General features: G+C 64.8%; 4 protein-coding genes across 4 annotated transcripts; 2 read left to right on the top strand and 2 right to left on the bottom strand.

The window, feature by feature from the left end:
• Positions 1-89: 89 nt before the first annotated feature.
• Positions 90-786, top strand: AMSG_07038 (uncharacterized protein; the record flags this gene model as incomplete). Its single annotated transcript, XM_013901063.1, has 3 exons — positions 90-158; positions 279-361; positions 456-786. The coding sequence occupies 3 exons, from the start codon at positions 90-92 to the stop codon at positions 784-786; spliced, it is 483 nt and encodes a 160-aa protein (XP_013756517.1).
• A 321-nt stretch (positions 787-1,107) lies between these two features.
• AMSG_07037 (glycosyl transferase) lies at positions 1,108-2,671 on the top strand. The gene is made up of 2 exons (XM_013901062.1): positions 1,108-1,343; positions 1,440-2,671. The coding sequence occupies exons 1-2, from the start codon at positions 1,113-1,115 to the stop codon at positions 2,616-2,618; spliced, it is 1,410 nt and encodes a 469-aa protein (XP_013756516.1). The 5' UTR covers positions 1,108-1,112; the 3' UTR covers positions 2,619-2,671.
• Positions 2,672-2,709: 38 nt separating this feature from the next.
• AMSG_12029 (uncharacterized protein) lies at positions 2,710-7,050 on the bottom strand (the record flags this gene model as incomplete). The annotated part of the gene is made up of 1 exon (XM_013901106.1): positions 2,710-7,050. The coding sequence occupies one exon, from the start codon at positions 7,048-7,050 to the stop codon at positions 2,710-2,712; it is 4,341 nt and encodes a 1,446-aa protein (XP_013756560.1).
• Positions 7,051-9,303: 2,253 nt separating this feature from the next.
• AMSG_12028 (uncharacterized protein) lies at positions 9,304-12,911 on the bottom strand (the record flags this gene model as incomplete). Its single annotated transcript, XM_013901105.1, has 3 exons — positions 9,304-9,343; positions 9,369-12,500; positions 12,904-12,911. The coding sequence occupies 3 exons, from the start codon at positions 12,909-12,911 to the stop codon at positions 9,304-9,306; spliced, it is 3,180 nt and encodes a 1,059-aa protein (XP_013756559.1).
• Between the last annotated feature and the right edge of the window lie 77 nt (positions 12,912-12,988).

Genomic DNA, 12,988 nt, shown 5'->3' with positions numbered 1-12,988 from the left:
CCCCCCCTTCCCTCCCCCTCCCCCCTCCCCCTCCCTCGCCCTCTCACGCACTCTACTTATTACTCACCCCCCTCTCCCTCTCATCCATCATGATCATGATCATGATCATGGTCATGATCATCATGATCATCATGATCATCATCTCCGCTAATACCTCCGTCACCTTCGCTCTGCTCTGCTCTGCTCTGCTCTGCTCTCTTTGCACTCTCGCACTCTCGCCGTTCACTTTACTCTGTCGCTATCTATGCTGTTGCTCTGTATCGGTGGTGGTGATACAGGTGTATCAGCTGTTTGATCTCAACGCCAACAACTCACTGCCCAAGAGCAACTTTGTGGATCTCGTCCGCTGCCTGCGCCACATGTACGTACCCACATCGTCTCCCCCCCCCCCCCCCCCCTTCCCTCCCCTTCTCCCACACACTCTCAACTCATGCCATCTCTCCTCCCCGTTGCAGCATCTCCAACGCAGAGGCCAAGGCCATTCTGAAGGAGTTTGGCATCAGCGACGCGTTTTCCGTGGCGCAGTTCAAGGACATGATGAACTACTTTTACGACAATGCAGAGTGCGCGCAGAAGACCGAGGAGGTGTTCAGCGAGTTCAAGGTCTTTGATCAGGGGGACTACTGCATGACCCGCAAGGACTTTGCTCGGGCCATGACCGACTTTGGCGAGGCTCTTGACGCTGCCCAGATCGAGGCTCTCATGAAAGAGTACGACCCGGATGAGACCGGGCAGGTCAACTTCAAGACCCTCATCGAGGGCCTTGGCGCCATCCGCGACTCTTGAGCACAAGTGAGCCACCATCAATGTCATCGTCATCCCCTCGCCCCCCTCCCCTTCCCTCTCGTTCCATCGCCTTGGCTCAACCCGGCACATCCCGCCTCATATTGCCGCGCCTTTTCCACATCAAACTCCATCTCCACCCACCTCTATCACCCCTCTCCTTTCCTCCCCTTCCCGCGCACCTTCCACCGAATCGGTGGCACCAACCGAGCCGAGCCCCCCCCCCCTCCCCCCCCCCTCCCCCCCCCCTCTCGTACCACGCCCCACACCCCGCCACACCCACTCCCCTACCCCACTCCGCCCACCCACCACCCACCGCCCCACCCAGTATGTACATCCTCCTCGTCAGTTTGGTATGGTGGACGTACAACACGGTGCTTGTCATCCTGGGCATGGTTGTGGTGTGCAAGGTGGTGGCCACCCTCACCTCGCCCGCCACCCACACCATTGCCTTCTTCCATCCCTACGCAAACGCAGGTGGTGGCGGAGAGAGGGTGCTGTGGAAGGGTGTGGCGGCTGCCATGGCCCGCTGGCCATCCGCACGCATCCTCATCTACACCGTACGCCATCCCTCCCTCCCTCCCTCCCTCCCTCCCTCCCCTCCGTCCCCCCCCCCCCCCCACCCCATACTCATCACACCTCTCCTCCTCCCGCAGGGTAACGAGGGCATCCCGCCAGAGGACATCCTTGCCCGGGCCCGCAATCGGTTTGCGGTGGAGCTGCCGCGGGAGCCGATCTTTGTCTTTCTCGCCACCCGGACTGCTGTCGAGTCGCATGCACTCCTCCGCCCCACCATGCTCATGCAGTCGCTCGGATCCATGGTTCTGGCTGGGGAGGCACTCTTCCGTGCTAGGGCACATGTGGTCATCGACTCGATGGGCTACGCTTTTACTTATCCTGTCTTTTCCTGGATCGGAGGCGCTGTCGTCGGCGCCTATGTTCACTACCCGACCATCTCTACCGACATGCTTGCCGCTGTCGTCGCTCAGCGGCCTTCGTACAACAACTCGTCGCTGGTTGCCTCCTCGGTCACCCTCTCGTCGGCCAAGGCCACCTACTACCGGGCTTTTGCCTGGCTCTATGGCTTTATGGGCCGCCGCGCCACCATGGTCACCGTCAACTCTTCATGGACCCACGGCCACATCGCTGCGCTGTGGGGCATGACCTCGCCGGCGCTCCGCACCGTCTTCCCGCCGTGCGACTGCGCCACCTTTCTGGAGCTCCCGCCGCCTGACGCTCCGTCGCGATCGCTGGACATCGTCTCGGTGGGCCAGTTCCGGCCCGAGAAGGACCACCTACTGCAGGTCCGCGCCTTTGCCCGCGCTCGCGCCACGCCAGGCTTCCCGGCCCAGGCCAAGCTTGTCCTCATCGGCTCGGTTCGCAATGCCGACGACGCTGCTCGCGTCGCCGCCCTCCACTCCCTGGCCGCCGAGCTCGACGTTGCCGACGCGGTTGACATCCGGACCGACGTCGCCTTTCCCGATCTTGTCGCTGCCCTCGGCGCCTCCACCGTCGGCCTCCACACCATGTGGAACGAGCACTTTGGCATCGCCGTAGTCGAGTATATGGCTGCCGGCCTCGTCACGCTTGCCCACGGCACCGGTGGCCCGCTCATGGACATTGTCGGCCCGCCGTCGGCCGGCCGCGGCTTCCTCGCCACTTCGCTCGACGAGTTTGCCGACCAGCTCGTCTACATCTACGCGCACCTGCCCGAGGCCCGTGCTGTCGCTGCTGCCGGCCGCGCCTCGGTCATGCGCTTTTCCGACGACGTTTTTGACGCTGCCTTTACCGACGCGCTCGCCCTGCTCGAGCCAGTCTCTGCCCCTTCGCCCTAGCCGAGCGGTGTTCTGCGCTACCGCGCGCCTCACAGTGAAAAGCAACGTCCAACTCAGCGTGGTTCGCCTCCTCCAGCAAGCTCTCGAGACTTTACTCGTCAGCGAGGACCACCTGCTCGAGCATCACCACTAGCTCGTCTCCCAGCTCGGGCCCCAGCGCCTGGCAGACGAGCTCGCGCGCTTCGCCCACGAGCGTCTGCGCCTCAGCCTGGGCCGTGCACGTGGCGAGGAAGGTTGGGCGGATCACCGGGTTTGTCTCAAAAAGGACTCCGAGGGCAAGGAGGACCGCGCGCAGTTCGCGCCCGGCGCTCTCGAGGTTCTTGGCCTTCTTGGGCGCCTGCACATACGTCTGCACGTCGGCGCAGAGGTTGACCAGCTTGTCGGCGATGGTGTTGATCATTCGCGAGAACCGGAGCTCAGCAAACCGCTGGGCCGCCACCGGGAGGACAGCAGCAAGGAGGGCATGCGCGCTAGACTCCACCAACACGCCCTGCAGTGAGGTGAGGACAAGCTCGGCCCAGTCGTCGAACCGCACCTCGGCTCGGACGTGGACAGCCACTTCAGGCTCGGCCCGCCACAGCTCTAGCAGCTGCGCCGCTAGCGGCGCCACCAGTTCGGGCGTCGTCGACGTCTCCATTGCCGCCGTTACCAGCAACCGCACGCCCGACGCCAGGATCCGCGGCGTGTACGCCGTCGTCTCCAGCACCTGCCGCACCGCATCGCCCACAAACCGGTAGTAGGCCGCCACGAGCGCCCGCAGCGGCAGGTCGCGCGTCTCGCGGTACGTCAGCTGCACCATCAGCGGGCCTGGCAGCTTGCCCAGCCGCCGCACCGCGTCTGCGTCCGGCGGCACAAAGTTGCCTGCCGACGCAGAGATGAGAAGCCGCCCGCCGCGATCAAACTGCACAGGATGCCCGTCAAGCGAGTCGTCGTCGCCGTCCGAGGTGTAGCCCGGCAGGCCTGACTCGGAGCCTCGCGCACCCACAGACTCGTGCTCGTTGTACAGGATCTGCACCAGCTCCTCGCCGCAGAGCTCGGGATCAAACGCCGCCACCTTGAGCGCAATCGAGTACACCGCGTTGCGCGTCTCCTCGCGCCGGAACGACGAGAGCGCGCTCACAAGCGGCGAGAGCACCATGTGCCGCGTCTTCCACTCGGCCGCCACCGTCGCTGCAGCCTTGCCAGCCAGCGTCGCGGTCTGCGACGCGTCCGGCGAGACGAGGAAGGTCATGACCTGGTCGAGCAAGCCCACCGCCATCGCCAGGGGCGTAAATGCCTTGTCGTCCATGTACGCCGACGCCTCGCGCCGCGTCTCGATAAACTCGGCGACCTGCGCCAGCCCGCCGCCGGTGCAGAAGAGCGCCATGTCGGCGTCGCTCACCAGGAGCACCTGCAGCAGCCGCAGCACCTGCCGCGCGTTCGACACAAGCCGCCCAGACTCGAGCGTGGCTTGGATGTGCTTGGTCCGGAAGGCCGGCGACTCGCCGGCAAGCTCCTTGATCGTCAACAAGAGCGCAGACGCCACCGGCCCGTACGACGACGACTCGACGTACAGGTTCTTGATCGACCACTCAAAGTTGTGGTGGAATATGATGGCATTGCGGAAGGTCTCCGACGCCCGTGCCACCAGCCACAACAGCCGGTACCATGATGGCAGCGACCGCCGGTTGTAGACCAGGAACTTTTCCAGTGGCCGCAGCGAGATGAACATGTCCAGCATCCGCCGCGTCACCTCGGCGTCGCTGCCGATGGCAGCGAGCAGCTGTGGCGAGCCTTCAGCAGCAGCCACCCAGAACTCAATCATCTCGCGCTTGTTGTCGTCGAGCTCCTGGTTGAGTGCGTCGAGGTCACAAAAGAGCTTCCAGAACTCGGGCCACACCCCAAACACCGCCGCTTTGTCCTCGTCGCGGAGCATGAGCATCCGCAGGACCCGAAAGAACGCCACAAGCTTGGTGTACTTTTTGGTCGCAGACTCGATGGCAACCCCATCCTTGGTCAGCGGGTCAGAGTGCTCCGCCATGTACTTGCGCGCCGTCTCCAGGTGGCCCAGCAAGTAGCCCACAGTCTCTGTCACCGCAGTAAACGCTTCGGCGTCTAGCTTGGTCGCCTCGAGCTGCACGTTGGGCCGCGCCGCCAGTCGCCGCCCTCGCTCACCGCTCGCCCCGCCTGGATGGAAGAAGCCCGCCGAGTCGACTTCGCCATCTTCAGAGTCCATGCCCATCGAGTAGATGACCGACCGCAGCGCCTCGTCGTACGAGCCGTTGCGGTCGCGCGCAGAGCCGGGCAGACGCGTGTCGAACCCGCCGTCGACCCAGCCAGCCACAAGCTGCTCGCGAATGCCAGGCAACGTCACCAGCAGGAGCGCCTCGGCCTCGGCCCGCTGCGCCTCGTACGGCGCAGCCATGAGCCAGCTCTCCACCCACTCGTCGCGGTGCGAGGCGAGCCAGCCCCGCACCCCAGCCTCGGCGCTTGCCAGCGCCACCAGCCCGCGGATGAGCAGGTAACCGTTGTGCATCATCGGCAGCTGCGAGTCGATCGCCGCCACAAGGCCCGACATCACAATGTCGCCGCGCTCGGCACGCACTGAGTCGTCCATCGCCACCATCGCCGCCAGCAGCGTGTAGTACGGCCCGACCTCGTCGGCCGCGACCACTGCGAGGCCGGTCACCAGCATCTGCGTGTACTTGCGGGTCCGCGGAATCGAGTCCTTGCACAGCGTCACCACCAGCTGGGAGATCTGCGGTGTCGCAACGTTGTCCATCAGCGCCTTGGTCACAAACTGCTCGTTGAACAGCATCGAGTACGAAAAGTCCGAGAGGTACAGCTCGTCGCCGCCGCCGGCATTAACAATGGCATCCTCGCTGTCAACCTCGTCGAGCACCACAGAGCCTGCAAGCACGTCGATTGTCTCCACCATCGCCGCCAGCGCCGGCGGGCGGAACTTTTCGCCCATGAGCCGGACCTTCTCACCGTCGGGAGGCGGCGGGCGGAACGGCGACTGGTCCTCGAGGAAGAACGAGACAAGCCGGCCCACAACCTCACGCTCGGCAGCGGCCGCCGCAGCCAGAGGCGAGAGGCTCACAAACGCAGCAAGAACCTCAAAGTACTGCTCAAAGTGGCGCCAGTGCATCGGCAGCTCGCCGATGTGGAGGAGGAGCGCATCAAAGAACCGGACAGCCAGCGAACCGCTGCCCTGCACGTGCGGCATGAGCGCCACGTCACCGGCAATGTCCGCGCCAAGATACGCCTCGTCGGCCTCGGTCTGCGCCAGCCGCGACGCGTTCGGCTCCGCCACCAGTTCGGGTGGCACGCCCGGCGCTCCAAACACGCCGCGCTCCAACTCATCGCTCGCCACAGCCTCCAGCGCCGCCACAATGAGCGCCCGCAGCGCGCGCCGCGCCTCGGGCACCGTGCAGTGGAGCAGAATCTGCACCCGCCATCGCGGGTTCACCACAAGCTCGGCGAGGAACCACCGCGCCGACGGCAGATGCTTGGTGTAGAGTGCAGTGAGGACGTCCATCCAGCTGCCGAGGCTCGCCTTGTCCTTGGCGTGGAGGAGGACCTCGACTACAAAGACGGTCCCGAGCTGCGCCGCCCGCGCCACGTCTGCCGGCGCTGCGTCGTCGGCCTGCGCCATGTGCACCAGCTGCGAGAGAAACTCGAAAAAGTTGGGGTCAAACACGTTCTTCTGCGAGAGAAACGTCATGTTCTGCTGCCAGCATTCTTGGAAAATGTCGTCGCGGACAAGTGCGGCCGCTTCGTCGCGCGAGAGAACCGGCGCCGGCTCCAGCGGTTGCACCGCGGCCCGCGCCACCGCCACCGGATCAAGGCCAGCCGCCGCCGCCTCGGCATCAAGCGGATCCACGTCGAGGGAAGCAGACTTGGCGGCGGCGGCGGCGGTGCCATCGTCGTCGTCATTGTCCATCACAGGCTCGGCGCACTCGTACTTGGCCGACCGCTCGTAAAGGAGCATGTACGCCGAGTACGACTTTTGAGTGACGTGAGGGACGTTCTTGCGGAGGTTCGGGTCCCACGAGGTGGTGTACTCGGTGCCGCCAAAGGCAGCGACTGGGATGTCCGACGGGTTGAACGGGTCAACGTTGGTGTCGTTGAAGCGGAACCACTCGCCGTCGACCGTCCGCTCCTTGACAAAGGTGTAGTAGTGGCCCGAGTCTGCGGTGCCCATGTGGACGATGATGCCGGCGAGCTCGTACTGGTAGTAGTCGTCAGGCCGGAACGTGTGCGCGAGCGAAGCACGGATGGCGTCGAGGTCTTCGTTGGCCTCGCGCGCGCTCTCCAGTGCCTCGCGCAGCTCGATGCCCTCCTTGGTCCAGTCCTTGAGGTTGAGGTCGAGCGGGAACTCAAAGACCGAGTTGACCTTCATCCGCCGCAGGAGCTCAAAGTCAAACTCAAACCGCTTGAGGTGGACCATGAGCGTGTTGGGCAGCGCTTCGATGCAGCACCGCTTGAGCGCGTCGACCTTTTGTTGCAGCCCTGGCAAAAGTACTTGTTGTCGCCCTCGAGCATGTCGCCCTCGATGAACAGGTCCAGCGACTCGTGGATGTCCTTCTTGCCCTGAATGCCGAGCGAGAGCGTGTACGCCGCCTCCTGTCGCTCCGAAACGTGCTTGGCCTCGCGGCAAATGATCTGGTTCGAGATGACACCGCCAAAGGTCTGCCGCAGCGTCCGCTCCTCGCACGTGCCCTTGAGCTTGGACTCGAGCACATCGACGAGCGAGACGTAAAACTCGTCGACGTCCATCTGGATGTGCGTCACCATCGGCCGGCCCGACGGGTCGCGGTACGCGTCGCAGAACGTGCGCGTGTTGAGGAACTTGCGCTCAGACTCTTGCAGGAACGAGAACAGCGCCTGCAGCTGGTAGAGCATCGACTCGGAGCCGGCCTCGGCCTCGGCCTCGGGCAGCGCCAGGGGAAGGAGCCCGTTGCGGATTCGTGGAATGTGGTACAGCTGCTGGAGGAGCGAGTTCATGTAGCACGTTGCACCGAGGTTCTCCAGTCCGACGTAGCCGGTCGGGCTCTTCTCAAACGCCGCCGGCGCAAAGTTCCAGTTCCACGCCAGGTCCGCCTGCTCACCGAGCTCCGATGCCAGCATCTGCGTCAAGCCCGAGTACACCGCCGGCGAGCCGGCCGCCAGTCGGGTGAGGAACATAAACGCAGCAATCCGCGTCAGCTCGGTTTTGGCCTTGGGCGGCGCCAGCAGCCCGTGATCGTGCATCGTTGGAATGTCAAAGAGAACTCGCCAGAAGACTTCTGTGACCATACCGGCCTCGCGCGCCAGCACTGCAAACTCGCTCCGCGCGCCCACAAGCGTCGACGCCAGCCGCAACAGCCCGCCGAGCGTGTCGTCCGACTCGGGCCGTCCACGCTTCTCCAGCATCGGCCGCGACCGGATGGCATCGCACAGCTCCACAAGTAGGCCCTCAAACTGCGAGGCGTCGTACCCGCACCCGCCGGCGCATCCAAGCGCCAGCAGGTCGTTGAAGAGACTGAAGAGCTGCGCCGACGAGTGCGCATGCTCGGCACCCGAAAGCGTGGCCAGAAAGTCGATGAGGGCAGGGAGGAAGACGCTCAGCGGAAGTTCGCACCCGGCCGCAGCCTCGGCCTCGCCGCCGTCAAACGAGGTGAGCATCGAGCAAATCTGGAACACGCCCGACGCCACCTTGGCCCGGATCGGGCGACATGGCGTTGCTAGCAGGAGGCACTCTAGCCAGCTCCGGACGCCAGCCGAGGCGTAGAACGCCGGCAGCGCTTGGCCCGGTTGGGCAAGGACAACCGCAACCGCGAGCAACGTCGCCTCGGTCACAATGTCCACGTCGTTGTCCGACGGCTCCAGGCCCGAGTCGGCTGCGGGCGCAGCTGCCGAGTGCATGATCTTGCAGAGAAAGGCGACCAGCTCGCCGACGTTGACCCAGTCCGGGAGCGGCTCCTTGGCTCCCGAGCCGAGCGAGGTGCCAACGACATCGCCCACATGCATGTTGTAGAGCGAGAGGTCGAGAACAAAGTAGTTGACGACCTTGAGCAGGAGCGCAAGCGTCGGCTGTGCTGCACCTGGCCGCTCGCCCGAGTACGCACGATCAACCAGCGGACTCTCGAGGAGAGCGCGGACAAGAATGTGGACGCCGCCGCAGGCCACAAACTCAGCGCACCACTGCGCCGCAGCCTGCCCACGGGCGGCCAGCTGAGCGACCGACAGCGACGCCGTCGGCGGACGCGAGCCGCCAGCAGAACCGGCCACAGTAACCTCCGAGTGCTCAGTGGCAGCCGTGTCGGCGGTCGCGTCGACGCCGTCGGCGGCCTCCCGTGCCGCAGCTTGCTCCCTGACCGCAGCGGCAGCGGCAACATCATACAGCAGCGTCTCGACAATCTGCAGCGTGTAGTACAGCTGGAACGTCGAGCTCGAGTCGAGCAAGTTGCCAAGCATGGCGATCGGATCGTCAGCAGTGGTAAAGGTGAGGAGTGCGTTGAGAAGGCTCGCGTTGGTCGGAAGCTGCATGAGCAAGTCCCACACCTGCCGCGCGTACGTCGATGGGAGGCGGAGGAGGTCAAAGAGCTGCGCAAAGTACTGCTCGCGCGCCAGAATGCTCGCCGGGAACTCGCCGAGAATGGCCTGCTGCAATTCGGCCGAGTCTGCCAGCGAGTCCATGTCAAACTCGCTCGACCGGTACTTAAAGGCGGTGACCGTGGTCTCGGGCCAAGCCGCAGCGCCTGCAGCGTCTGCCCATCGGCAGACTCGGGGAAGAGCTCGCCGTCGAGCGCGAGCTGAACCAGGTACGGCGGCTCAGTCGGCGAGAAGAGCTTGCCGACCCGCCACCGCAGGTCACCGAGCGTGTCGTCGAGCGAGACCAGGATCTTGTGGCGGGCGAGGACGGTAGGCGCAAGCGTCGCGCCTTCCGATGCCTCGGCTTGCCGCGCGCTCTCGACATCGACGTACAGCACCAGCGGCGCCGAGCGATCAAGCGAGCCGTGCGGCGACGGACCACCCTTGATGCTAGCAAACTCGTCGAGGTAGAGCTTGAGCAGGCCAAGCGCTCGCGAGATGCGCAGCTGGGCGGCGAGCGTTGCGTCGGCATCGGCGTCGGCGTCTCGGTCTCCATCGAGGAGGACGGCGGCGCCGGCCGAGAGTGCAGCGATGCAGCGCTCGATGAGCTCCTCACGCTTGGCTTGGGTGTGGGTCCGGAGCGACGGAACGAGGCCCTGGTAGAGGCGGATGAGAATGTTGTAGGCAGCGTCGCCGACTTCGGCGTCGCGCGCCTCCCACGCCAGCCGCCACAGGCCATCGATGCCGATGAGCTGAAGCGAGAGGACGGAAAAATGTGTGGTGCCCGACTGCTCAAACCGCTTCTCCTTCCAGTTGATGTAGCGGAAAAAGTACTCGTAGAACCGGTAGCCCTGGAGCGTGATCGAGACAAATGAGAGGTCGCGCGCCTTGACGTCGAAAATGTAACGCACCAGCTCGTACGAAAACGACTCGGGCACCGCGCACGTGTTCTCCAGCCACCGGAAGGCCTCTTCCTGCTCGAGCACGGTTGTCGGCGAGACAACCAGGCTTTCCCACAGCGCGTCGACCTGCTCGTGGTTGAGCCCCACATCCGACATGGTCAGCACCGTATTGAGAAACTGCAGCCGCTCGCGAATATTCACAATGTGGCCCTGGGCGCCAAAAAGCTTGCTGCGGTTGATGGCGTCGTCATCGGCGCCGCTCGCCCGCGCAGCCACCGCCGCCGCAGATGCGGCGGCCTTGTAGTGGACGAGGTCGGCAAAGAAGACGTCCAGCAGTGCATGCTCCTCAGCAAGCCAAGCCACGACCGAGGCCATCGAGTCCGGCACTTGCTCGCCGCCACCCACGGCTCCGCGCCCGGCGCCGCTCGAGTAGGTCGACACAATCTTGCGGAGGAGCTGGAGCGTGGCGCAAATGGACTTGTGCTCGCGGAGGTTGGCAATGCAACGCTCCATGTACTCGGCCCGCTCGACGTGTCCGCACTGCCAGCCCAGTAGCTCGTAGAGGACCGTCGACGCCTGGACGGCGAGCGACTCGGGCAGATGTGCCTCGTCCTGCAAGAGCTCCCACAGCAGCGGAAGTCCATAGTCCGAGTCCGGCACAGCGGCAGCAAGCTCCTGCGCAGCCTTGGCGGCAGCAGCCGCGGAAGAAGCGGCGGCGGCAGCCTCGATCGCCATGTCCGACGACGCAGCCGCAGCGGTGTGGATGTCGGTGACGCCAGCAGTGGCGGTGGGCGCTTCAGCGTCCTGGGCGGCGAGCGCGGCCATGGCCTCGGCGGTGCGGGCCTCTACCGGATCCTTGGCGGCAGAGTCGTTGGTGGTATCGGTAGCAAGGTCGGCGGCAGCGCGTGTGGCGGCGGCCTCGTCGCGTGCGAGTTGCGCGGCCTTGGCGGCGCTTGCGGCAGTGGCGGCCTTGACGTCGGCGGTAGTCTTGAGCGCGGACGAGGTGAGGAGCGCGTGCATGGTGAGCGCGCGGACGAGTTGGATAAGGTGCGAGGAGAACGAGGCGTGCGGAACGGTGGCAACCTTGGCGTGGTAGACGTAGCCAAGGAGCTCAAGCGAGAGCGACGGTGCCAGGTCGGTAAAGGCTGAGAGCACAATGTTCTGGACAGCCTCGTGCTTGCCCTGGCCGGCCTCCCAGATGAGGTCAATGTGGGCCTTGGTGAGCACGCCCTGGCTCGCCAGAAACTTGACAAACTCAAAGCCGCGCCGCATGACCTCCATATGGGCCAGCGAGCCGTAGAGCAAATCGACAATGTCATGCTGCAGAAGCCAGGCGAGGAGATCGTCCACCGAAGTGGCGACGTACATCAGCTGTGCCGACGCCATCATGGCCTCGCGGTTGTTGGCAAGGTACGCTGCAGCCTGGCCCGACAAGTCGCGGAGCCGGGAAATGTACTCGGCCTTGTGGGCCGCGAGACGAACAAGCTCGCGGATGTCGGCCAGACCCTTGAGCTTGAGCTTAAGGATCGGCGCTTTGAGGCACTTGAGCCCAAAATCGAGCGTAAACGCCTCAAGCACCTTGTTGGCCGGCGAGACGAGCGCGCCGCCAGTGCGCCCACCGCCTGACGCGTTGCCGTGTGACGGCAGCGCCAGGTACAGGCTCTGGATGCACTGCTTGAGGTCATCGATGCACGACTCGTCCGCAACTTTGAGCTCGTCCGAGCTCAGCTCCATCAACTTGGTCTGCAGCGCAGGCACAAGCCGCGGGACCCAGTCCTCGAGAAAGTCCGGAAGCAAGTACGCCTGGACGGCGGCAATCGGTCCGAGCATGTGCCGCATCGCGTCCAGCGGCGCGTCGCCGGCCACGTGCCGCACCACACCGTCAAACCCGCCCATCTTGCCAAACACGTTGAGTGCGGAAATGAGGCCGGCAGGCGCCTCCCACGCAGCGGCAGGCACAAACGCGTACACATTGCCCTGCGCATCGCGCGAGGCCTTGCGCTCCTCAATCTGCGCTGCAGCCTTAGCCTCATCGTCGGTCAGCTGGTACACAGTCATATCCGACCGCTCGTAGCCCACAAGCGTGTAGAACGGCGCGTCCTCGGCAAAGATCGGTGCGAGAACTTCGCCCCACAGCTCATACACCCCGGAGTCCGAGTAGCGGAGCACAGCCTGCATCGCATCCTCCATCAGCATCGTCACCTGCGGCACGTCCTCGCCTCCCACATCGCAACGCCGCAGCAGCGCCTTGACCATGGCCGGCAGCACGCTCGTCCCGACATGCCTGTGTTCCGCGCTTGGGAGCCCGCCGTCGAGCACCGCGCCCACAAGCCGCAGTGCTTCCTGTAGAGGCTCACTGAGTTCGCTCGCCGGCACGCCGCCCAGCGCTCGCGGCACCCAGTCGTAAACCTCCTTGTCATAGCTATCACCCTCCCTGAGGCCAGCCCATGCCTCCATCCTGTGAGTCGCCGAGGAAAGGAAAAAATTGCCAGGCACAGGCTGGGTCGACCTTCTCCAGCCCGCTACGCCGTCCTCTCACCGCTACTCGCCTTGGACACACCGCCCCTGATCCACAAGCCGCTAAACTCTACACGCTTCCTGGTCTTCCTTCCTTCTACCCAGCAGAACCTATTCCTGCTCCTCACTATGTCCACCATGGTCACTCGTCCGTCCTGATCACCGCCAAAGGAAGAAGGTCACCACCCTTCGACCCGGGGCCACACACCAAGGTGGAAGAACAGGGGGCGGGGGTGGGGGCCGGGGGGTGGGGGGGATGGACGGGGAAGGGGGAAGGGGAGGGCTTGTGTGTGAGAAGGGAAGCGTACTCTGACATGCTTGTCGTGGGGTGAGGTGTGGGGAAAGTGGTTGGGGGGGGTTGGGGGGAGGGGTGGGTTGGGGGGGGGGGGGGGT

The sequence above is a fragment of the Thecamonas trahens genome (genome assembly GCF_000142905.1).
Source record: "Thecamonas trahens ATCC 50062 unplaced genomic scaffold supercont1.32, whole genome shotgun sequence".
NCBI lineage: Eukaryota > Apusomonadida > Apusomonadidae > Thecamonas > Thecamonas trahens.
The sequence above is the reverse complement of the archived record's forward strand: the minus strand, read 5'-3'. Positions and strand labels throughout refer to the sequence as shown.